Source organism: Dromiciops gliroides, chromosome 6 (assembly GCF_019393635.1).
Source record: "Dromiciops gliroides isolate mDroGli1 chromosome 6, mDroGli1.pri, whole genome shotgun sequence".
NCBI classification, from domain to species: Eukaryota; Metazoa; Chordata; class Mammalia; order Microbiotheria; family Microbiotheriidae; genus Dromiciops; species Dromiciops gliroides.
In genome coordinates, this window is record NC_057866.1 from 159,098,161 (window position 1) to 159,122,221 (window position 24,061).

Consider the following 24,061-nt stretch of genomic DNA (forward strand, 5'->3'; position numbering starts at 1 on the left):
ATATTAAGAGCTATACAGAGGGCAGAAATGTATAATTCAGGCTCACAAGGAGATTATAATCTAATTGAGAAGATGAAACACACACATATGCAACAATTAGTACATGGGACAATATATAGTAAGGTACTACAGAGTAAAGTCTGAATTTCTTGGAGAGACCGCCAAGGAACCAGCATTACAGCAAAGAGAACTGAAACCAATATGTGCATCAAGCATTGTCACTTTGATCTTTATTTAGCTCCAACAAAATATGCAGCATGACACATTATAATAAATAAGCAAACAATCTCTATATTCTACATAAGTACAGCACATATATGTGTACTATTTTTTCAAACATAGATGTGATTAATAGATTCATGTGAAGTAAATCTGAATTCAGAATAGTTATTTATTATATTTTCTTTTAAAAAGCTCAGGATTGCAGGGGCAGCTGGGTGGCACAGTAGATAAAAGCACCAGCCCTGGATTCAGGAGGACCTGAGTTCAAATCCAGCCTCAAACACTTGACACTTACTAGCAGTGTAACCCTGGGCAAGTCACTTAACCCTCACTGTCCCTCCCCCCCTCCCACCCCACCGCCCCTGCAAAAAGTTTAGGATTTATTAAGGTCTTTTGTCTTTATATCAGTCACTTATCACCCAGCCCTCTAGAAATGAGCCATCCTGTATAAAAAAGAAAATCTATTTAACAAAATAAGCTATTATTTTAAATGTTACATTATTAAAGAGTACCTCACTAATACTTGTTGGATACCATGTTATACAAAAGAATGTGTCCTAATAGTCCTCCCCACCTTTCTCTGCCATAAGGAAGAAATTACATGAATGATGTTAACTGCTGTTCTCAGGGACTTTCACTGTTTTTTACATTTCTCAGACTCCAACTTCCTTCTAAGTGATCTTTATCATAGTCATTTTGTATATTGTTTCCTTGACCTTATTTTTATTTTGCATCAGTTTTTCTCAATTTCTCGTTTCCTGAATTCCTTTAATTTTTTACTATACAGCAACATCCAATGGCACTTGCATAACACAATATTCTGATAAGAGAGCACGCATCTACTTTGGTTTCCTAAGCTTTTCTGCTACAAAGAATAGTGCTATGAATATTTTGATATTTGTTCCTGTCCAATTTCCTTGGAGTATAATATACACCCAGTAGGAGAAATGCTAGGTATAAACAGCTAAGTTTTCCTACATAATCAGAAACTGAAAACCATAAAGGTTTGACCACTTCACAACTCAACCAACAATGCTTCCGTATGCCTGTGTTTCCATAACCTTTCCAACACCCATTTCTTCCCATCTTTTGGCATCTTTGCCAATTTGAAGGGTGAGGTAAATGTTAGTATTTATTTCTTATGATTAGTTAATTCAAATCATACGTTCATGTTACCACTTTAAGTATTCCTCCCATACTTTTGACACTTTATCATGTTATATTTGTCAAATCCCCATATATTCTACATGAGACATATATATTGATGTTTCTTTTTCTTCCCATGATTTCATTCATACAAGTTTGGTTATTTTTAATTTTATGGTCAAAATTATCTATTTTTGTTTTATGCTTTCCTATCTCCCTTGCAAAGATAGAAATTTTCCCCCTAGCAATAGCTGCTAAAGGCAAGATATTTCCTCTAAAATTTAATGGTTTTTTATCAAGTATTTTCTTCCTTAACAGACACCCAAGTATATTCTCATGAAGGGGTCTACAATTTAACATTAAACAGGAGTCTTTTTGTCCCCACCTTTCTTCCACAAAGAGCCATAAAGACATCAGAGCTGTGCTGGGGTAGGACCTATAATGAGTGCCTTGGGGTAAAGGTACAATGGAGCCACAAGCCCTCAAACATAGCCCTAGAAAACCACCTGTACCCATGTCAGGGAAGTGATGGAGCATCAAGAACTCCTGAAGAGAGTTCTTGGCCAGCAGACTGGAAAGTGGAACTACAGAGTTCAAAGAATTCTAACAGAGATCCTTCACGTGGCACCTCAATGCTGAATGAGCAGCAAGGGATCAAAAGCCACATCACTGGGCAGGAAGGGACCTGGATTTTGTACTCTACTATTCCTGTAATTCAGATGGTGCAAGCAGAATGGAAACGGGGTTGTCTGGCTAGAATCCCTACTTCCCTTCTGGGGAAGCCAAAGTTTTCATGGCAATACCTAACACAGAATGTTCAGGTGCTGCCTATTTATTTAGCACCCTTGTTTATTTCTCTTCCAAAGAGACTCTAAACTACAGGGTAAAGCTATGAGTCTGGGTGACTGTGAGACTCATGGGAATATCACTAATATAGTCCCTTTCATCTAGTTGGCCCCACACCAACTAGACCATATATTTCACAATCTAGCCACCCACCCTACTCATCTTCTTGATGTCTGTCCCTCTACTCTACCCACTCACCATGGCTCTCTTGCCCTTGAAACTCTATAATTAAATCAATACTACCACTATTTTTGGAAAGGGCACATCAATCAATTCACCTATGGCTCTACTCACTGTCTTTTTAACTTCAGACCAAAATGCTGTTCCCTAGCCACCAGTTCCAATGTATTTTATCCCCAATTAGATTCTATATGTTTTTAAGGGCAGGAACTGTCTCACTTTTGTATCTATATCCCCAACACAACACATTAGTTACAAGTACTTAAGTGCTTTCATTCATTTCATTCAAGGGCTGCCCCCAAGCAATTCCTAGCCCACTTCCCCCAAGTTCAAACTATAGAATAGCACTACGAAAGTCAAGAAAACTTAGGTACATGGTGGAAAGTGGGACTCCTCAGAGGGAGAACTGTGTTGTTTACAGGCTGCTATAAAGTCCTTTTGTATGTATTACTGTCAGCCCTTTTCAGCCCTTTTAGTTCTTAAATTTTCTGTGGAACAGTAAAAAGGCTATACTGTGGCATTGGGGGTGTGGGGGGGAATCCCTAAGGGTAGGAGACTCCTGCAGTGCATAGCACAGTGCCTGCCACACAGCTGGCGCTTGATAAACCTTTACTGACTGACTGTAAAAGAAACTGGGATCACTGGATCACAGATCTACAAACGGAGAAACTGACACCTAGGGAAGTTAAAGGAGTTGCTCAGGGTCGTACATAGCTTCTTGCTCCTGTCAAGTGTTCTTTTCCTTGTGCAATGATACTCCTTAATTCAAAAACAAACAAACACCAGAAAAGCTTCACTGAAGAAGAGGACTTGATTATTCCTTTGAAGGATGAGAAGTAAATGGGCAAAGAGAAGTTAGTACTGTCCTCCAGATACAGAAAAACAAGACTAAAGGCACAAAGGAAACCAATGTGATCATGAAACAACGAGGAAAGTGGACTAGCTCTAAGAAGAATCAGTCTGCAAAGGGACAAGACTAGACCAGATGACCCCTGACATCCCCTCATGGTTCCAAATCACGAGACTATGATTCTCCTATTAAATATGACCTGGAGAAGCAGAAATGTTTAAGTGACATGCTGAAGGCCATGTGTTTAAAAACATGAATCTGCTAACTACAGAGGAAAAACTGAAAGAGAAGCTGAAAGCTATGAGACATTTTGCATGCCTGAAGCACTTTGTTCAGTTTTGGGCAAAACATTCTAAGGAGAGTAACTGGTCTGCATTCAAAAGGAAGTTAAAAGGATTGGTGAATGAACTAGAAACCATGCCACAAGAGGATCTTCTGAAGGGATGGGGACTGTTTAGCCTGGGAGGTAGAAGAGACACAATAGTTGTCTAGACAAGTATTTGATGGGATTGTTATATGAATGATAAATTTGACTTGGTCTTCCTTGAAATCAAAGTAACGGGTATTGAAGTGTAAAGGCTTATTTAAGCCTGATATAAGTAAGAACTTCATCATAATTCTGCTTGTCCAAAAATAAAACGGTCTGTCTGAATGCCCCCTCACCAGAGGTCTTCAGAAACAGTATGCTTTGTCAAGATGTTGTAGGTGGGAGGGGCAGCTAGGTGGCGCAGTGGATAGAGCACTGGCCCTGGAGTCAGGAGGACCTGAGTTCAAGGCCAGCCTCAGACACTTAACACTTACTAGCTGTGTGACCTTGAGCAAGTCACTTAACCCCAATTGCCTCACCCCCCCCAAAAAAGATGTTGTAGGTGGGGATAATTGTTCATTATAGCTGGGCTGGATGACTTTTGATGTTGCTTCCTACTCCAAGGTTGGTATGTGTGCAAGAATTCATGTATGAGGTGATAGCTTAGTGTCAGCGGAATAAAAAAAGAAAGGAATCCAACCTGAGATGTCTAAAAAAGAAGCACTTTCAATTTTTACATACAGCACAACTCAACAGCTACCTAATATAACACTTGAGATCTGAAGCTTTTTATACTATATGACAGAATAATACAATTTCCTAAGTTCTACACTTTTTTCCAAGAGCAAAACTTGTTACTTTAATTGAAGCAAGCCAATTAATATTCTAAAAAGACAAATTATTCTGTTTTAGTTAAGATTACAAACACAATTATTGAAAGACACAAATATTAAGATGCATTTCGACATTAATTTTTCTTATTTGAAACTTATTTTAAAATAAGTATGTCTCATATATCATTTTTATACCACCCTATTTTTCCAAATTATCTTCTTAGAACTTAAATTGCTATATGATTCAAGTGGGTATTATATTTTAATTGACATGGTGTGTCCATCCCATACCCATTAAACTTCTTCCTGAATGACAATAAAAAGAATAACTAATTTACTGACTACTCTTAAGGTTTGCAAAGCCCTAAACATATTATCTCATTTGATCCTTGAACTCTGTGAGGCAGGTACTATTATCATTCTCCCCATTTTGCAGACAGAAGTCTAGGGGTGATATGTATGGGATCACACAGCTAATAAGTGTCTGAAGCAGGTGAACTCTGCTCTCCCTGACAAGTCCAGCCCTCTCTATCCACCATATCAAATGGTCTATCAATGTGCTATGTATATGTTAGCTCCTTGTAAGCAGCTTGAAGGAACCAATTATTTTGCCTTTGAATCCCCAGTGCTTAGTTTAACAACTGAAACATAGTAAGCACTGAATGTTTTGTGACTGACTGGTATTTTTTACCTTTGAAGTTATAGAAGTGAGATATGCAAAAAAAGTGTCTCTTTCCTAAAACCATTTCAAAGTCAAGAATGCCAACATAAAATTGTCAGATGATGTTTTCCTAAGTTGTAAAATCATTAAACTTCAACCCTAAATCTCTAAATTCTAATAAATATAGATCATCCCTAACTTAATTTTATAACTTACCACACAATAACACAGTTAAGTTGCTATCATTTCATTAAGCAGTATTCCTGTTAATCAACACCTAACACAAATCCTGGGTATGGAAGAAATGATTTTTTCAAAGGATGAGCCCTGAAAAAAGATCTAAGTGCCTTTGATTAAATGTTATTTACCACTGCTTTAAGGTTCATCAAATGTATTTTAATGTATCATTCTATGAAAATGTATAACCCACAAATTAATAATCTACAGTAATCTGTTAAACAGCTCATTCCCTCACAATACTAGGTGACAGAGTTTATATTCTTAAGTCTTATTCATCCTTGTATGTTCCTTGCATGTACAGTAGGCACGCAACAATATCTGATAATATTTTGAGATAATCTCCAAAATTCTTTAAAAATATCACCACTGCATTCATAAAAATCATGGGTTGCTAGGTGGCATGGTGGATACAGTGCTGAGCCCTGAGACAGAAAGATTTATCTTCATGAGTTCAAATCTAGTCTCAGACACTAGCTGTGTGACCCTGGCTGGGCAAGTCGCTTTACCCTGTTTGCCTCAGTTTCTTCATCTGTAAAATGAGCTGGAGAAGAAAATGGCAAACCACCCCCATATCTTTGCCAAGAAAACCCCAAAAGGGGTCACAGAGTCTGACATAACTAATCAACTAAACAATAACAAATTCATAAAAATTCATACACTTAATTCCTTCCATATAAGTGTTTCATATATAATTAACCACTTTTAAAATCTGTGGATATAATCTTGCTCTATAGGATTTTCAGAAAATGCAAGACCATGACTGGGACCTAAAAAGTCAACAGAGTGATATAAAATTTCATGTCTGATATAAATTACCGCTTCAAATTTCTCTCTATTTTCTCGAAGATAGTGTATACAGGCCATCCTGACTTCAACATGTCGAGATTGAGAATGCAATACCTAAAAAAAAGAAAAAAAACATACTCTTGAGACTTTTTTCAACAGAATACACGAGTTAAATAACTACCTTCCCCATCTCCAAAGCTTCAACCTGTTCTGCAGAATTGGAGCAATCTAACAACCAGTCTCCCTTTCCTTCTGGTTTTTTTCAATTCCTTCTTCTAAGTTTAATAGCAATGGGATGTCTTACGAGATTCATGTTCTCTCTTCCTTTTATATTTTATTACCACTGAAAAAAACTTTAAAATCTTAGAAGTAGGCAAAAGCTTTCATGACATAATTACAGCTCCTAAGAGGAGTTCTAGTTTTAAAAAACATATTTTACCAAACTTCATATGGGACTCTAGAATTCATTAGCACTCAAACTACCACATCAATAGAGAACACGCAACTAGTTATCTGTATAAACTTGAGACAAATTACTCCACCTCTCTGAGACTGGATTTTTTTACATGTACAAAACGAATGAAATGTATTAAATGGTGTCTTCCAGCTTTTAAACAATTTTTATGACATTTTCAATGTCCCTGTAACTAAGGGGATACTTTGCCTCTATATACCAACTCCCTAATAAAAAAAAAATCAATACAAAATAGCATTCGACAATTGCACAATACCTGATTCCATTCAGGGGAGTGGGGAGATGCATGACAACACGGATATGAATCTCCTGTTTTTGTTTTTGTAAAGTATAATACAGTGGTTTTCTTTTCCTTTGTTATTCTGAAACTTTTTAGAACCAGGATATAAAAATGTCTGTAATTTTAAAAATTAAGGTGCTCATTCCTTAAATTTATTGTTTTAAGACTTTAAAAGGATTTTTACCAACATTCAAGGAAGTATTTAAACGTACAAATATCCTATTTTCCATTATCTTTGAAGAGTGTCAAAGTGTCCCAGGCTTTGTTTTTATCTCCCAAGTCTTAACTCTACCATTTAAATTCAGGGTTTAGGAATGTCTTACCCAAAAATTTCAATCTCTCTCTCTCTCACACATAGATATACATGTATTTATATATCTTGACTTTGATCTGAAACAAAACCTTTTTGTAAAAAATTCCCAAAATTTGAGAAAACTCACTTCCTTTCACTGCCAAAATGGTGAACTATTTAGTTTTTGTTGAATTACTTTTCTTTGATAATCTTTAGTGAAGAGTTAGGTATGGGGAGAAGAAAGGGACTTACACAGAAGCAAAAGATTGTTTAATTTTTTTTAAAATCATATTTCTAGGGGCAGCTAGGTGGTGCAGTGGATAGAGCACCGGCCCTAGAGTCAGGAGTACCTGACTTCAAATCCGGCCTCAGAAACTTAACACTTACTAGCTGTGTGACCCTGGGCAAGTCACTTAACCCCAACTGCCTCACTAAAAAAAAAAAATCTTATTTCTAACTCTTCAAAGAAAGCATTAGCCCATTAACATGCTTAAATTAGAAAATTCAGATTCTCAAATATAGCAGTCCATGGGTTCAAAGCAAAAATAATACTACAAATTAATATTCTCTATTATTCTAAGATTAAGCAAAAAATTCAAAGTACAGTTAGAGAAGTCTATCCCAAGTTTTTGTCAGGTCACAACTAAGTATGCTTCCACACTCGATAGTGAGTATAACTGTCCAGACCTCTGGAAATATATTCTTGCATAACCCAATGCTAGGCAACCGGCACCTGGACTATAACTGGAAGGTAGCATTTTTTTTTCCCTGCTTTTTTGTTTTATTTTGTTTGTTTTTTGGTTTGTGGGGCAATGGGGGTTAAGTGACTTGCCCAGGGTCACACGGCTAGGAAGTGTCAAGTGTCTGAGGCCAGATTTGAACTCGGGTACTCCTGAATCCAGGGCCAGTCCTTTATCCACTGTGCCACCCACCTAGCTGTCTCCAAAGGTAGCATTTTTAAAAGCAAAGGAGTCAATTTGTTTCTAACTCAACTGATCTTCACACCTATTTTAGAACCTGGTTACCACTGTAGTAACTATCTCTATGTTCCAATAAGACTTGCAGACTGATAAAACTATCAATTTGGTAACCCCATCACTGATGCCTCATTCCTAATCTCAGATATGTTAAGAAACCAAAAGCATTATTATAAACTCATTCTCAGCAACCAAATCACCATTAAGCTAAGGTATTGTTAGCTTTCTTTAACACTCTAGTTTGTCATCTGATATGGCTTCCGGGAGTTAAGCAAACTAAGTACCAGGGTCAGAGCCATTTACCTAGCAACAGTTGGCAGACTATGAATAAAGCTTACTTTAAGTCAAAAACACTGGAATAAATATATTTAGCTTTTTTTCATTTCAACACAAAAAAATAGGGAATTTTGAACCCATTGCTCAAAAGTACAATTTCTTTAAAAGGCCTGGAACAGTGTAAATGGGATTAAATGTTGGAAAGGGAAAAAAACTGTAATCTGAGTAATTTGATGCTTTAACTTGTACAGATCTACATGAATAGATATATAAATGTAGACGGCATGAGGAGGAACTTATAAATGGGATTCCTCCAAAACCATACTTTGTGTCAACACATTGTTTGATAGTGGGAAAAAAAGACTGATGCTGCTTCAACAAGCAATCCAGCAAGTAACCTATTCTGACTTCTACAACCTACTGAAGTCAGTTCAGGTCAGTCCCTGGGGGAGAAGGGTACACACCTAATGGTGGGGAAGGGCACCTAGCTCTCCGGGTTGCTGAGAAGATTCACATGAAATATCTGTAAGGTGCTTTTGCAAACCTTACAGAGTGTACAAAAAGTAAAAGGGCTCCAGAGACCAAGTATTATCTTCCTGCATGTGCTCCCTTCTTGCTTCCCTATTTCAACCTGCTGCCACCACTCCCTCAGTTTAAGGTATTTAGAAACGCTACCCCAAGAGTTAACAAACGTTTTTAAGGCAACTAAAAGCTAAGAATAAATTCTTAAACACATTTTTTTAAAATACCAAGCCCTGGGACCAGTGCCACATTCCACTCCCTTATGTTCCCAACATACATTTTGCCAATCACCTATATATCATTGGCCTAAATTAGTAAAATTGGGACTTCAATGTAATTTGGGACTTTTAAGACTCTCTTCTTCTCTAAGTAGTAAAATAATAATAGTAAATCAAAGGTCCACAACTTGAGGGGAGGCTTCTGGATTACGAATTTAAATTAAATATCAATTTTAGACTCCTTTTTCCATAAAAAATAATCAGAATCATTATTACTTTGAAGGCCAACCTATAACTACAGTACAAAAACTTGGATAGTCAAGGTTTCTATCCATGTCGGTAACATGAGAGGCTTTTTATACAATAAAAGCCTTCTTTATACATGCATATAGGTAAAGCCTGGATTATTGACTTTCAAACTCCCATGCCTCACTTGTGCCAATTCGTTTCAAACTCCTTTTCCCCGACAATCTTTTTGTCAGAGCTGGGAGCAGACACAAAAATAAATTCATTTCACTTTCACCTTTTTCTGTTGCTGGAGATATTAAATAGTTCTTAAGCAGGAAGAAGTAGAGACCCAAAGGATCTGGAAAATTAACAAGGTGTACAATCAGTTCAAAGAGCTAGTTAAGTGTATGGTCTGCATATATGCATACCTACTTCAGAGCAGTGACTGAAATAAACCTAAATTCCTGAAGATAAAGGCCTGCAACAGAGGCAAAGCAGTTTCAGGAAAGCACTTCATTGTCTGCTGAACTTCAGGATGAAGTGCAAAGGGTTAATAACACCCCTGACCATGAAAAATACTTTTGTCATCCTTTGAAGAGATCTGAAATGATGACACAGACTTTGAAATACAGAATGCCTAAAAGAGGTATGGGGAGGGCATCTACCAGGAGGGAATATTGTATCAGATGTGGCAATGTTATTGGATGCTTGTACTTGGTTATCTTTGTCACAGCAGAGGGTTCAAAGGAGAGATTGAAATGACTGAGGTATACACAAAAGGCACCAAAATGTGTTAAGAAAAAAAATAATGAAAAAAAGAACAGAATGCTTACCAAAAATTGATACTAATAGAATATAAAGTATTCAAGTTTCCTATGATTTGACTTAGAGAGCAAAGAAACTGGGGGGAGGGGTGTCTTAAATCCCATTGGGCAAAATCCTCAATTCAAGCCGGAGAATTGACCAAACCTACTATGAAATTGTAATAATAAAGCAAGGATGGAAAGGCTTAACTATTTTAATAGCTATTCTTCAATAAGATACAATTTTTATTGCATTCCTGCGTTTTACTATATAGAAAAAACCCACCTCTTCAAACAAATTGGCAGAAAATGGTTGAACTGAACACATGGAGAATTGGATTAAAACTGTCTAAGAAGTCCCACCCTATCAATGGTAGAATAGTTTTTAGAAGGGGAGTGATTAGGAGGTAAAAATTCCTTCTTTTTCCTGGAATACCTGGCCTAACTCTAATTTTGTCAGTAAGTATGAAGTCTAATTATTAGATCTCTCTCAGCTATAGCCATTCTCTGACGTTCCCTACTCCACTCCTACAGACCCCCTGGCTTCTTTAAGTCCCAACTAAAACCCCACCTCCTATAAGAAGCCTTTCCCATCCTCTCCTAATTCCAGTGCCTTCCTTCTTATAATTACTTCCTAATTAATCCATATGTATGTCTACATGGGTGATTATTTGCTATAGATATTATAGCTATCGTTCCTATACATAGTTATTTCCTACTTATATGTCCTATTTCTATCCTTTACATATCCTACCTGTATTTTCTGCATCTAGATATGTTATATTTTCTATTTATAAATACATTATTCCCCATATAATATATTCTATAGATGCATATGTGTAGGTACACATATCTACATAATACACTCAGAGCTTGTTTTGTATCTATCTGTTAGCATGTTGTCTCCCCGCTTGGACGGTCAGCTCCTTGCGGGCAGGAACTGTCTTCCACCTCTTTTTGCGTCCCGCAGCGCAAGCTTGGCACATGGTGGGCGCTAAAACCGTTTACTGATGGATAGCAGGGGCTTTGTAAGTCCCTGCTGATGGGAGCTAAGCCAGTCTTGGTTTCGCTTTTCCTTTTTCCCCTTTCCAACAGTAGCCATACTCCCAGTTTCTCCTTACTCCCATGCGCATGGGGTGCTTGCTCCCAAACGAGGCGACTCCCTCTACTGATGCCAATCAGACCACAACTTATCTGCAGTTTCAAGTCTAAGAAGGGGTGCGACCGAGACACAACACGCAGGGTCAAACATAGGCCTGCCCACCCGCCGGCAGGACTCGAACCTGGCCCTTCCGAACCCCCAGACACTTAAGCCTGTCCCCCGCGTTTCCCCTCTTTCTTACACGCAATCAATAACCGGTTATATCCGGATATGCCCCCCTGCGTTTCCCAGGTCCGAGGGGCGGGGGGGGGGGGGCGCCTCCCTTCGGCCTCAGGGGCCGGGCTGCCATCCATGCTGCTTGGTGAAGGAGCTCCCCAAGTTTCCTAGAAGCAGCCCTGTGGCCTGCAAGGCGTGCCGGCCAGTCCGGCAGCACCAGTCCTATTCAACAGGTCCGAGCGGCGTCCCCGCCGGCTCCGGCAGAAGGAAGCCGGGGCGATCACGCTCCTAAAAAAGGACCGTGGGGAGGCGCCCGTGGGGCCGGCCACCGGCCCACGAAGGCGGCGGGGATCGCCTCTCACAGGGAGCACGAGGGGAGGGGAAGGGGAGGAAACGTGCTCGAGCAAGGCACAGGCCTCTCCGCGCCAGGACACGAGGCGCTCAGACCCCCAATTCCGCCGCGGGTGGAAATTCCACGGACACAATGGGGGGGCGGCTATGACGACACAAGGGGACACGACACGTAGAACGCGGAGCTCGCTCCCCCGGGCCTGGGCAGCCCCACCTGCAGGGGCCGCTCCCCGGCCCGGACCCCCCGCCCAGCCCCATCCTGGGGCCGTCCCCACGCCCCGCGGGATCCTCACCTGCTCCGCCACGGCCCTAAACAGGCAAGAGCCGTCTTTGGCGATGAGTTTCCGGCACAAGCCCAGGCTGCGCAGATAGGCGTCCATGGGCGTCGCGTCCCCCGAGCCGCTGCCCCCGGCCCCAGCCCCGGCCCCGGCGGCGCCGGGCTCTCCGCCATCCGGGAGACTAACGGCAGCCTCCATGTTGGCCCTTCGCGCTGCAGAAGCCGGCCCCGGGGCTAGCCCCACATGGCCGCGGCGGCGGCGACGGCGCGGGGAGGAGGAGGAGAAAGAGCAGGAGGAGGAGGAGGAGGAGGAGGAGGAGGAGGAGGAGGAGGGGCAGGGAAGGAGCCGCGGCGGGAGCGGCGGCGGGAGCTGGAGGAGGCGGCGGCGGTGCACGGGCGAGGCGCCCCTCGCCTAGTCCATGCCCGCCCCTCCCTCCGTCTCTCCGCACGAGGCCGGGCTCCTCAGCGCTCGAGAGAAGGCGCCGGGGCAGCCCGGAGGCCGCAGCGCTGGGCCCGCGGCCACCCCCGGCTGCCTCGCGCCGGGTGGCTGGGGAGGACGCGAGCGGGTGCGGGGGGGACGATCCCGAGGGGCTCCCGGCTCCGCCTCGCCGCCCCAGCCGAGCTGCAAAAAAGACAGCGGGAGGAAAACCCCTCCCACCCCCCGGAGGACACAGGGCCCGCCCAGGCGCCCGTCCTGCCGCGGGGAAAACAAAACTGAGAGGAACCCCGAGCCAGAGCCAGAAGCCGCCGAGCCCCCGATTTATTTTCGCTTTCAGCCTCGGCGCCGAAAGGACGGCGGGAGCTGTAGTCCGGCCGAAGCAGGAAGTCGGAGGGGAGGGAGAGGGGTGGGCGGGAGCAGAGACTAGATCTCGTCCTCCCCCCACCCCTCCCCAGACGCGACTCCCGCCGGGAGGGGGAGGGGCTGGAGCTGGAGAGGAGACGCCGCGCAGCGCGGGGACTACACATCCCGACTGCCTCTGCGCCGCGGCTCGGCCATAGTTTGGCTACCCTGCCAGGGCGAGCTAGATAAGGACTGCGGGAGAGGAGGGATTTTCTCCGCTTGCGGAGATCTCGCTCATCGCTGCTCTCCTTCTAAATTCCCCATCCCATTTTTCTGACTCTCGGCCTGGCATGTGCCCAGCGCGCGTGGACGTGCCAAGTGGATTCTGGTTGGGGGCGAGCGAGGTTTGGCCTTTGTGCTCTTCGAACCCAGAAAGGGAAAGCTGGCGCTAATGGAGGTTTCCGTGGGCGGGTCGGAAAAAACGCAGTGAGCCAATGAAGGCTTAGCTTTCAATGGTGTCTTGGCGTCCTTTCGGTACCTTCCTTTAAAAGCAGAGGCGAGTTCCATCTTGCAGATTGGGGAGACTGAGGCCCAGCCATCGTCGGGTCACAGATTGACATCTGGCAAGGGCCACAGAGTCAGACTCCTCCTTTGTACCTTTGGAGTAAAGTGAGATCCCGGGAGACTGACTCACCCGACTTAATATCCCATCAATATAGTCATAACTGGGACTAGAACTCAGGGCTTAGAACGGGAAGACCGGGGCTATTTCCTCAATGCCTCCAGTTCTCTGAGCCAACATTGGCAATGCCAATGGGCCATTCAAAGCGTGATTCAACCCTATAAGAGCTTGTCTAAGGTCCCAGGAGGGATTAAGACGTCATCTTATCAGACCTCGTCTTCTGACAGATTCTGAGGGATTCTGAGGCTCAGGACGCACCCACAATAAATGGCTGAAACACCTTACTACGTTGCAATTCTTCCGCAGTCCTTGGCTTTTAAAAACATCCATGCCCTTCCACAGAACACAAGTCAACCCCACCAGGGGTTTAGAACCAAGCTTTTCTTCTTAAAGCAGTAGCAGCTGTAAGCTCTTAACCGCAGATCTTAAGCTCCTTTGAGCAGGGATTGTCTTTTTATTTTCTTATTTGTATGCCCAGGGTTTAGCATACAGTGGGTGCTTAATAAATGTTTGTTGAATTGAATTGAACTGCCCAGTTACTCTCTGCCAGCACTATTAGAACCCTCTCTCCGAGTTCCATGACCAGTGTTTCTAGAAATGCTTAGTTAAAGGGGTAGGGTAGTGGCCCAATTTTGCTCAAAGACTCCAATTTTAAACTCACACCACTATGATGCCAGGGTTTTGGGTTTTTTGGGTTTTTTGAGCTACCAGAATTCATTCTGCTTTCTAGGTTCCAATTTCCAGACTGGAACATACTGGCGAAGTAAGGGGAGCATGCTTATTAGGGCAACCTTGAGCAAGTCATTGTAACTATTGTGGGCCTCTCTCATCTGTAAAATGAAGGCACTAGAGCAAGTGATCTCTCAGATTCCTTCAGTTAAAAACGCTAGGAACCTTTTGCTTTTTAATCAGCTCACATGGTTTTTGCTGGCATAGATTAATAGCCTCAAGTATTTTTTAAATGGATTAATCATAGTATAGGGAAAAGAAATTTGTTAGAAAGTTGTCATAAAGGTTGTAGACATATTGAAACTTCACCTATATTGCATAACAGGAAACTATATGAATTACTCTAAACTTTGTAAAAGGGGCAGCTAGGTGGTGAAGTGGATAGAACTATGGGCCTGGAGTCAGGAAGACTCCTCTTGATGAGTTCAAATCTGGTCTCAGACACTATCTGTGTGACCCTGACCCTGGGCAAATCACTTAACCCTGTTTGCCTCAGTTTCCTCATCTGTAAAATGAGCTGGAAAAGGAAATGGTGAGTCACTATAGTATCTTTGCCAAGAAAACCTCAAATGGGATCAGGAAGAGTTAGACATGACTGAAAAAAGTTGGAACTGAAACTTTGTAAAATGTGTTATATCAACAGGACTAACAGTCATTAGTTCAGTTTGCTGGAATTTTCTGCATTTAACTTTGAGTGAAAGTAGTCCATCACTGCTAACAGTGTGTTGAAGGAATATCAGCTTACACCTTTAGAACTGAAACAGCCTTCATGGACTCATAAATCTGGACCTGGAAGGGCCCCCAAATCTCACCTAGTACAATTAACTCATTTTACTAATGAGGAAACATTAAGCACCTACTATTCCCCCAGCCTTAGGGATACAATGAGAGAGGTGGGAAAAAGCCAATCCCTGCCCTTGGGAAGCTTACAATCTACAGTTAGAGCTTACAGTAGCTACCCTCTTTAAGAAGAAACTTACTAATCAGGAATTTTACCAATGAGGAAATTGGCCCTGAGAGGTGACATGATTTGCCCAAGATCATATAGCAGAGCTGGAATTTGAATCCAAATCCTATGGCCCCAATTCTAGCACCCTCTCCTCAGAACAATGTCACTCCTGCTCCCCCTTCTTTTCCCTTCTTTTAGTCTTCTCTTCCTCCTCCCTCCTCCCTCCTCCCTCCCCCACCACTACCATGCTGGAAATTTGAGTCAACATAGTTGAATAACGACTCCTCTCTGACATTTTGAGTTCTTTACAATAGGCAAATAGCTCTCATCTTAAAAGATAACTAAGATTTAAGTTCATGTAAGTATTGAAATATCATATAACTTCTTTAACAATAGTCTTTTCAAGCCACAAAAGTTTTTGGTGAAAAGTTAATCACAGTTTCTTCGATGACATGCAGTGAAAGGGAAAATGTTTTGAAAAGTAAAGGCAATCACTATTTTAAAATACTTTTTTAATCATAAAAATGTAATGTAGGGACATAAAATAAGACAGCCTAAAGAAGAATGGGAAGGAAGGTTCATTAAGATAACAGCTATAAGTATATTATGGGGGAGAAAAGGTTTTAGTCACTTTAACAGCATTCAAAAAAATTCTTCAATTATTTTGTTATTCTTATCCTATAATTCAGTTTGTCTTGGTAGCAGAATTTAATTCTGATTCAATGTTAATTATGCATAAGGCACTCGCTGTCTAGGCTCTAGGTAAAGAAAGACTAAAAATCAAACAGTAGAGCACTAAAGGAGCTTGCATTCTATTATTGGGAATCTGACACATAAGGTAATTGAAGGAGGCAGGAAGCAGTAACCCCTGGGAGATCTGGGAACGCTTCCTGGACCAGGGGATCCTTTAAGGCTCCTAAGCTGATCCATTAGGGAAGATGAGGAAGCCAAAAGACCCAAAAGTGAGAGTTCATTCAATTGGTTGTACGGAGGTGGAGAGCGTCACATCATATACAAATAATTTAGAGAAAGGGAGCACATATTTCTTGCCGATGGTAAGGGGATTGAAGTGATTATAAAAAAGAAACCCAGTTTTGATTACATGGAATAGATGAAATAAGCCTTTATAGAGCACCCTCTGTATGTCAAGGCACTTTCCTAAGCACTTTACAAATATCTCATTTGGCTCACACAACCCTAAAAGGTAGGTGCTGTTGTTTTCCCCATTTGGCAATTGAGGAAACTGAGGCAAACAGAGGTTAAGTGATTTGCCCAAGGTGAGACTGCTACTAAAGAGTCTGAGGCTGAATTCAATTCATAGCTTCTGTGTCCAGGCCCAGCACTCTGTGCACTATGGCGCCACCTGTCTGTCTCTACGCAACATTTAAATAATCGATGCAAGTTGACTAAGGAGAGGATCGAGTAGGGGAAAACTATTTGCATTAAATATCACTGATAAAAGTTTTGAGGTTTGTTTTGTTTTGAGGGGCAATGAAGGTTAAGTGATTTGCCCAGGGTCACACAGCTAGTAAGCGTCAAGTGTCTGAGGTCAAATTTGAATTCAGGTCCTTCTGAATCCAGGGCTGGTGATTTAACTATTGTGCCACCTAGCTGGCCCCACTGATAAAAGGTTTAAAGCAAAAATATAGGCAAAAAGAAAAGAACAAGTATTAAGAACCCACCAGAGGCCAGGCACCGTACTAAGCACTTTATAGATATTATCTCATTTGCTTCTCACCAGAACCCGGGGAGGTAGATGCTATTATCTCCGTTTTGCAGTTAAAGAAAAGTGACTTGTCTAGGGTCACACTGCTAGGAAGTATCTCAGGTCAGATTCAAATTCAGATCTTCTGTCTCCAGTCCTCCTGCTTTCTCTACCATAGCACCTTCTCCCTGAAGACCAGGTATTTCGTCACCCCTCCAGGATTTTCTGGTACCCCTCAGGGAGTTGTGAAGCATCTAGCTTCTACTATTGACTCAAGCCACCAGTTCCATTTAACCACTTAACAGTTAAACTGGCTTTTACAAAGGAATGTTTACTTCAGAGGTATAATATTGATATAGTGGGAAATGGGGTACGGGTTGGGGTTGGGGTTCTTGGGAATTCCTCTTTAAAGAATTACACCCTCTTGCACACAAAACTTAGTTAGAACAAGGTGATAGTTTATTTAGGAGCAAGGGAAGGGAAGGGTGGGGGGAGGGAAACCATGAAAGAAATCCTTGGACTTTTCATGGGGAGATTTGGCATAAAGCACATGGCTCAGAGGTACCAAATCTCCTCGAACAGGAGACCGGAAGGTACTTTTATAGATGACTGATGGGGGTGGACCATCTGCCTGTGGAAAGTTCCTTTAGTGAGAGAGGACCATCCCCCACTGGTGGTAGCTGGGGAATTGGGTGAGCAGTGGAGGACCATCCCCCACTGGTAGTGACTAGAGGAATTGGGTGAGGGGTGGCTACGGATCCCTCTTCAGAACACAAAGGCCGAAGCCACACCCAAACTTATCTCCCCAGGATAAGGGAGACCGGAATGAAGGGTAGGAATCCCAAGCTAGCTCAGTCTGATTTGGTTCAGCTTATCTCTCTAGGCGTTATCTGTTCTCTGGTTTAGTTTCTCAAGAAGATTCCTCGGTGTGCCCCAGAGAAATTCTGGGGTGCTCTGCGCCCCATGACAATATGAACAAACAAATAAACATCTCCCTCCTCCATACTCCTGGGAGGCATAATTCTCCCCTTATACCACCTCAGTCTCTGGGGAAGGGAGAGGGGAGTTAGCATGATCCCTCCAAAGTCCAAATCCAAAGCCCCCTGGCCTTGTATCCGGGCACCTGGGGCTTCTTAGGGGTTCCTTGTTGGAGTGGCAGCAACATCCAGCCTTCTCCCCTTGGACACTGCTGGAAAGACAGAGCGTCACACTCAGATTTTCAACTCGGCCTGTTCTGGCTATGCATCCAATGAAAAGAGGCTGAGCCTAGCCATGTGCCAGGGGAACTCAGGATGGCTTCTCTCAGAAAGAGATTCTTGCCATCTTCCCGATTAGTGTCTCCATTTTAGGTGATTTAAGCATACGCAGCAAAACCCCGTTACATTTAAAACCAAGGGCCATTCTTGCCAGGTGGTCAAAAGATATGAACAGCTTTCAAAAGAAAAATGGCAAAGGATCAACTCCCATATAAGATTATGTTCCAGAGCACTAGAAATAAGAGAAATTCTAATTAAAACAATTCTGGGGGTTCACCTCATACCTTCCTAATATGCAAAGATAACGAAAATTAGAAACAGTCAATGTTGCAGGGGTTAAGGAAAAACAGATACACTGATACATTGTTGGTGGATATGTGGATTCATCTAACCATTCTGGAAAACGATGTTATAGGAGAAAGGTGCCTAAAATGTTCATACCTTCTGATTTGATAATCCGATTACATGGACCATAATCCAAGGAGTTAAAAGATAGAAACAAAGGTCCAGTATATGCTAAAATATTCATAGCAGTACTTTTTGGTGATTGCAAAAAACTAGGACATAATTGATTTCCATCATGTGGGGGAAATAACTAAACAAAGAATGGAATATGAATGCAATGGAATATTATTGTGTAGCAAATTATAAATCAGAAAAATTCAGAGAAACATGGGAATATTCACATGAACAGATATAGATTGAAGTAGACCCAGAAAAACAATGTATATCATGTGTCTAAGTGAAAGGAAAACTAAAAGGGATCTTAAGGCATAGTAATTTTAATAATAATATTGGTGCCAGAGCACATACTGCCTTTCTCTAGGAAGATAGGAAGGAGATTAACAGAGCAGAATTTTGCATGTATTGTCAATCTTAGTCATTCTTTTGATTTTTGCTTAAATTTTTCTTTATGGAAAGGAAGGATTCATTTTAGGGAAAGAGTACTGGGAAGAGAGAAAAGGGATATATCCAGGAATTACTGTGATATAAAAATAAAAGATAGGAATAAATCATTTTAAAAGAAAAGCTTTTCAAAAACCTGAATAAAGAATAGCTGACAAGAAATATTCATTCTAGGAAAGCCAATTGCTGACCAGCAAAGAATAGACAACTAAATGTCACTGTTAAATACAGTCCTCATTCCTCAACCATGACCTTGGAGAGCAATGAAGTGTTTAGATTAATTGCAGGTTTCTTAATTTTAATTGTCAGTGATGAAATATTAGATGATCCTAGTAATTCATTGAAAATAGGTAAATTCAGCTTTTAAAAATGTGTCAGCTAGAAGGGATTTATTTTCTTTGTAAATGAAAAATAATTTTAGTTTATGTTTTTTGATAAAACGGATGTCATTAATTGTGTGTGTGTGTGTGTGTGTGTGTGTGTGTATCACCCTCTATAGGATATTAATTTAATTTCCATTCCAGGATTGGTTTTCCATAGGATGACTGGGACCTGTTGGGTTTGAGCTCTAATGACTACAGTTCATGAACCTCCACTGGCTTACTCCCCATTAGTATTAGTAATAGTAAAGACATTTTAGCAAAGACATTTATTAAGATAGCACAGTAAAACAAGCTACAAAATATCCTCCCTCAATAAACCTGGGTACACTCTCCAACAAATACACATACTGTCCATTAAGAGTGGGCACAAGGGGCAGCTAGGTGGCGCAGTGGATAGAGCACCGGCCCTGGATTCAGGAGGACCTGAGTTCAAATCTGGCCTCAGACACTTAACACTTACTAGCTGTGTGACCCTGGGCAAGTCACTTAACCCCAATTGCCTCACTAAAAAAAAAAAAAAAAAAAAGAGTGGGCACAGGGGGCATCTAGGTGGCGCAGTGGATAAAGCACCGGCCCTGGATTCAGGAGGACCCTATTCAAATCTGACCTCAGATACTTGATACTTACTAGCTGTGTGACCCTGGGCAAGTCACTTAACTCTCATTGCCCCACCAAAAAAAAAAAGGGGGACACAGAGTAAAATACTATGGGGATACACATGTAGGGAACACATGTGGCCAAGGCAACTTATAACTCTAATACCTCTGGGCCCAAAAGTCTATTCCCTTCTTGGGGAGTCCTATCTGGTTTGATATCCTTTCTCTCCTATTGAATCTTCACCAAGCTCCCCCTATGTGCAATGTGTCTTCAGATTGGGTTGCTCAGCTAAGCTCCCAGAGTCTCTCTCTCTTTGAACCTCTAATCTTTTTTTTTTTTTTTTTGCAGGGCAATGAGGGTTAAGTGACTTGCCCAGAGTCACACAGCTAGTTAAGTGTCAAGTGTCTGGGGCTGGATTTGAACTCAGGTCTTCCTGAATCCAAGGCCAGTGCTTTATCCACTGCGCCACCTAGCTGCCCCCTGAACCTCTATTCTTAATTGCCAGCACTAGCTCTCTCGAGTCCATAGTTGATGCTCTTTTCTCCTCAAAGATCAAGCTCCTTGAAACTGCTCCCAACCTCAAATGACCTCCTTTCCATATTTGTGTCTGTCTGGAGTTTTGTCTCTGGATTCGCCAACTGTGCCTCAACTTCTCTAGAACTGACTCTTAAACTATTGAATGGGATATCTCCTAAGCAAATAATTCTGCTGCTTTATGAATTAGTCAGTAGGGTGAGGAGGAGACAGAAGTCACATCCCCCCCAAAAAAATTATGTCTTAGAGTTCTCTTTTGCCCTGGACTCCCCTAAACGTCTACACTTTCTCCTATGATTTCTAGGACTTAACCATGAACCTGTTGCAGAGGTATAGCTTTTTTACTTCACATCAAATGTTATTGCTTTCTTCTAACTCAGAGAGAAAAGATATTCATATTTCATAAAGGGACCTTTGGGTACTAACACCTTGTGGCCACATACATAACCCCTGTTACCTGCAACTACATCAACTGAGAAGGAAGGGGATCCAGAGAGGAAAATGGGAATATAACAAATCCCTCTGTAACATGCAGAAGGAATTAATTTTTAGTTAAATGATAGGTACTAGTCTGGGATTCAGGATGCCTCGATTCTAATATTGAATATGGATGATAGTCAAATGATCTTATCAGTAAAATGAGGAGATTGGACTATGGTAGATTAGGAAAAGGAAGTAAAACCCAACTGCCTCCAAAGAGATCCAAAAAAAAAAACCCCATCATATCAAGTTCTGATCAGGAAATTCAAGAAGAAACAACAACAACAAAAACATTGAGTCATTTTTTTTCAGCCTAGGTTCTATCATCTTCTAGCCAAGATATGGAAAGTATGAGTCATCATCAGTCTTTTGAAGGTATAGTTGAGAGAGAGAGAGAGAGAGAGAGAGAGAGAGAGAGAGAGAGAGATTGATTTTGGTGAGGCAATTGGGGTTGTGACTTGCTTAGGGTCACACAGCTAGTAAGTGTCAAGTGTCTGAGACCAGATTTGAACTCAGGTCCTCCTGAATCCAGGGCTGGTGCTCTATCCACTGTGCAAGCAAAACAAATCCCCCATACTAGCCATGTCCAAAAATGTGTTTCATTCTGCATATTTAATCTATTGCCTCTTGTTCTAGAGGCAGGCAGCATTTTCTATATTCAGTCCTCTAGAACATTGATCAGAATTCTAAATCTTTCAAAGTTGTTTTCCTTTACAGTATTGTAGTCATTGTATAAATTATTCTCCTAGTTCTGCTCACTTCACTCTGTATCAGTTGAAACAAATCTTCCCAGGTTTCTCTGAATCAATCCCTTTTGTCATCTTATGGCACAATTGTATTCCATTACATGAATACACCATCATTTATTCATCCATTCCCTAATTTATGGGCATCTACCTTATTTCCATATCTTTCTTACAACAACAACAACAAATGCTACTATAAAAATTTTTGTACCTATGGGTCCCTGGCATTATTTTTAATGCGTTTGAGCTTCCCCATTTTCATTTAGGAGGCAAAGATTGGGCATTTGTGTATTAGGGAGTGAGGTGGATTACTAAAATAGCTATACTGTCTAATTGGGTTGGGAAACATTAAGCCTCAAAGAGGATATCTCCTTGACTCAAAGTAAAATATTGATCTTGGCATCTCATGGCACAGCAAGAGAAAGTTTACACTACATTCCCTTAACGCTAATATTTTACTGCTTCTCTTTGCTGCAATATATCACAAGCAGGAATACAGGACCAAAGAGTAACATAGGCAAGAAAATGGGCAATAATGATGATAATGATAAAAATAACACTTTGAAGTTTGCAAAGCACTTTACATATGTTATCTCATGCTTATTATCCTCATTCTAAAGTAACAAAATGGAGACTGAGAGAAGTCATAGGCCGCCCGAGGGTCTCACAGCTGGTAAATACCTGAGTCAGAATTCGAAATCGCGTCTTCCTGATTCCAAGTTCAAAGCTCTTTCTACTAGAGGATCATCCTAATCAATCAATACTGCCTGGAATGTTTGAGTATGAACTGATTTTTTTGCTCCCTCTATACCTTGTTATGTAATAACAGGACCAACAGACCAGTACCTTGTAGCAGGAAGCAGCAGAGTGGGAAAATTATGTCATCATCGGGGTCATTATTTTCCCTTTTTTTTCATCTTTTATCCAGTCAATCAATATTTATTAAGTGTTGTTATGAGCAATGCATGGTCCTGGCATAGAGACAAAGGTAAATAAGATTGATTCCATTTTTCCCTTCAGGAAGACAGTCAGTCAACTAGCATTAAGTACATACTATGGGACGTGTATACAGTCCTATCTCTACAGCTTCACCCCTTTGGTCTAGAGTCAGTGAAGTTAAGGTACTACAGTTTGGCCACATCTTTGCCTCTCCAGGTAGAATGTCCTACTGAACTTAAAATATGGCATTCATACCTCATTTGAGGTACTGTCAAGACAACTGTCTGGCTTTATGCCATCCCCAAAGCCCCCTGCTTCCCTTTCTCCAATCATATGCCTATTCTCTACAGAGTGGTAGATGGCTACAGGTTCTTAGGGAATCAACACTGGCTTCTTTGTTGAAGAACTAATGCTACCGGAGCACACTCAAGATCAAGTTGCAGTCCTTGTGATAGATTTCACATCCAAGGCCAAAGTATTTTTAAAATTTATATGGAAAAAATAAATGAGAAAATACTATAATGTGATCATTTCCCAGGCAAAGTCATGGTTTTCATCATAGCCTTTTCACCAACACAGTCATGACATAAAAAGCCAAACCTTAGTATTCAGCTGGAATACAAACTGCATAGTAAGTTTTCTTTGAATGTAAAATATAACTGAATTTTACAAATTCACATCTGACACCATACAATGAATTCTCTCTGTCTTTGTCTCTCTTCTGCTCTCTCTCCCTCCATCCTTCTATCTCTGCCTCTTTCTTTCTATATGTCTCTGTGTCTCTATGAGCCTCTCTACTTCCCTCTGCCTTTCTGACTCTATCTTTTTTTGTCTCTCTGTCACTGTCTCTGTCTGTCTCTCATTACAGATTGTAGTCCGAGCCAACCATGTTTTGGTCCCCACTGTGTTATCTGTTTTAAATCCATCCTTTGTCATAAGTAGGAGGAGAATCAGATGAACAACTGAAAGAAGAAATCCATTGCATTTAGAAAAATTGAGAGGGGGGAATTAAAACAAATTGGGAGAGGGGGAATATATTGATCGGCTACATTAGAGAGCTTACCAGCATGGAATCTACTTTTTATTCCTCTCATTTCACAGCGTCCATTTTTTATAATGCCCATACTACACAGCGACTATACATATTAGTTCTCCTGAGCAGAGGAACGACCTTGTAAGTATAGACATTTGAGGTTTTTCCTGTTGTGTAGGAAAGGTACTCAGTATTCCTCTAACCAAATTTCGTTACTGAGTAAAGTTGGCAACTTCCTGATGCACTAGGAGAG

General features: G+C 41.4%; 1 protein-coding gene across 1 annotated transcript in view; it reads right to left on the minus strand.

Annotated features, from left to right (window-relative positions):
* Positions 1 to 12,406, minus strand: part of OTUD4 (OTU deubiquitinase 4) — a 51,854-nt gene extending 39,448 nt beyond the window's left edge. Inside the window, exons 1-2 of the mRNA XM_043973382.1 lie at positions 12,105 to 12,406; positions 6,102 to 6,185 (exon numbers count right to left, since the gene is read on the minus strand). Coding sequence (XP_043829317.1) covers positions 6,102 to 6,185; positions 12,105 to 12,287 — 267 coding nt within the window. The 5' untranslated portion in view covers positions 12,288 to 12,406. The remainder of the gene's footprint in view (positions 1 to 6,101; positions 6,186 to 12,104) is intronic.
* Between the last annotated feature and the right edge of the window lie 11,655 nt (positions 12,407 to 24,061).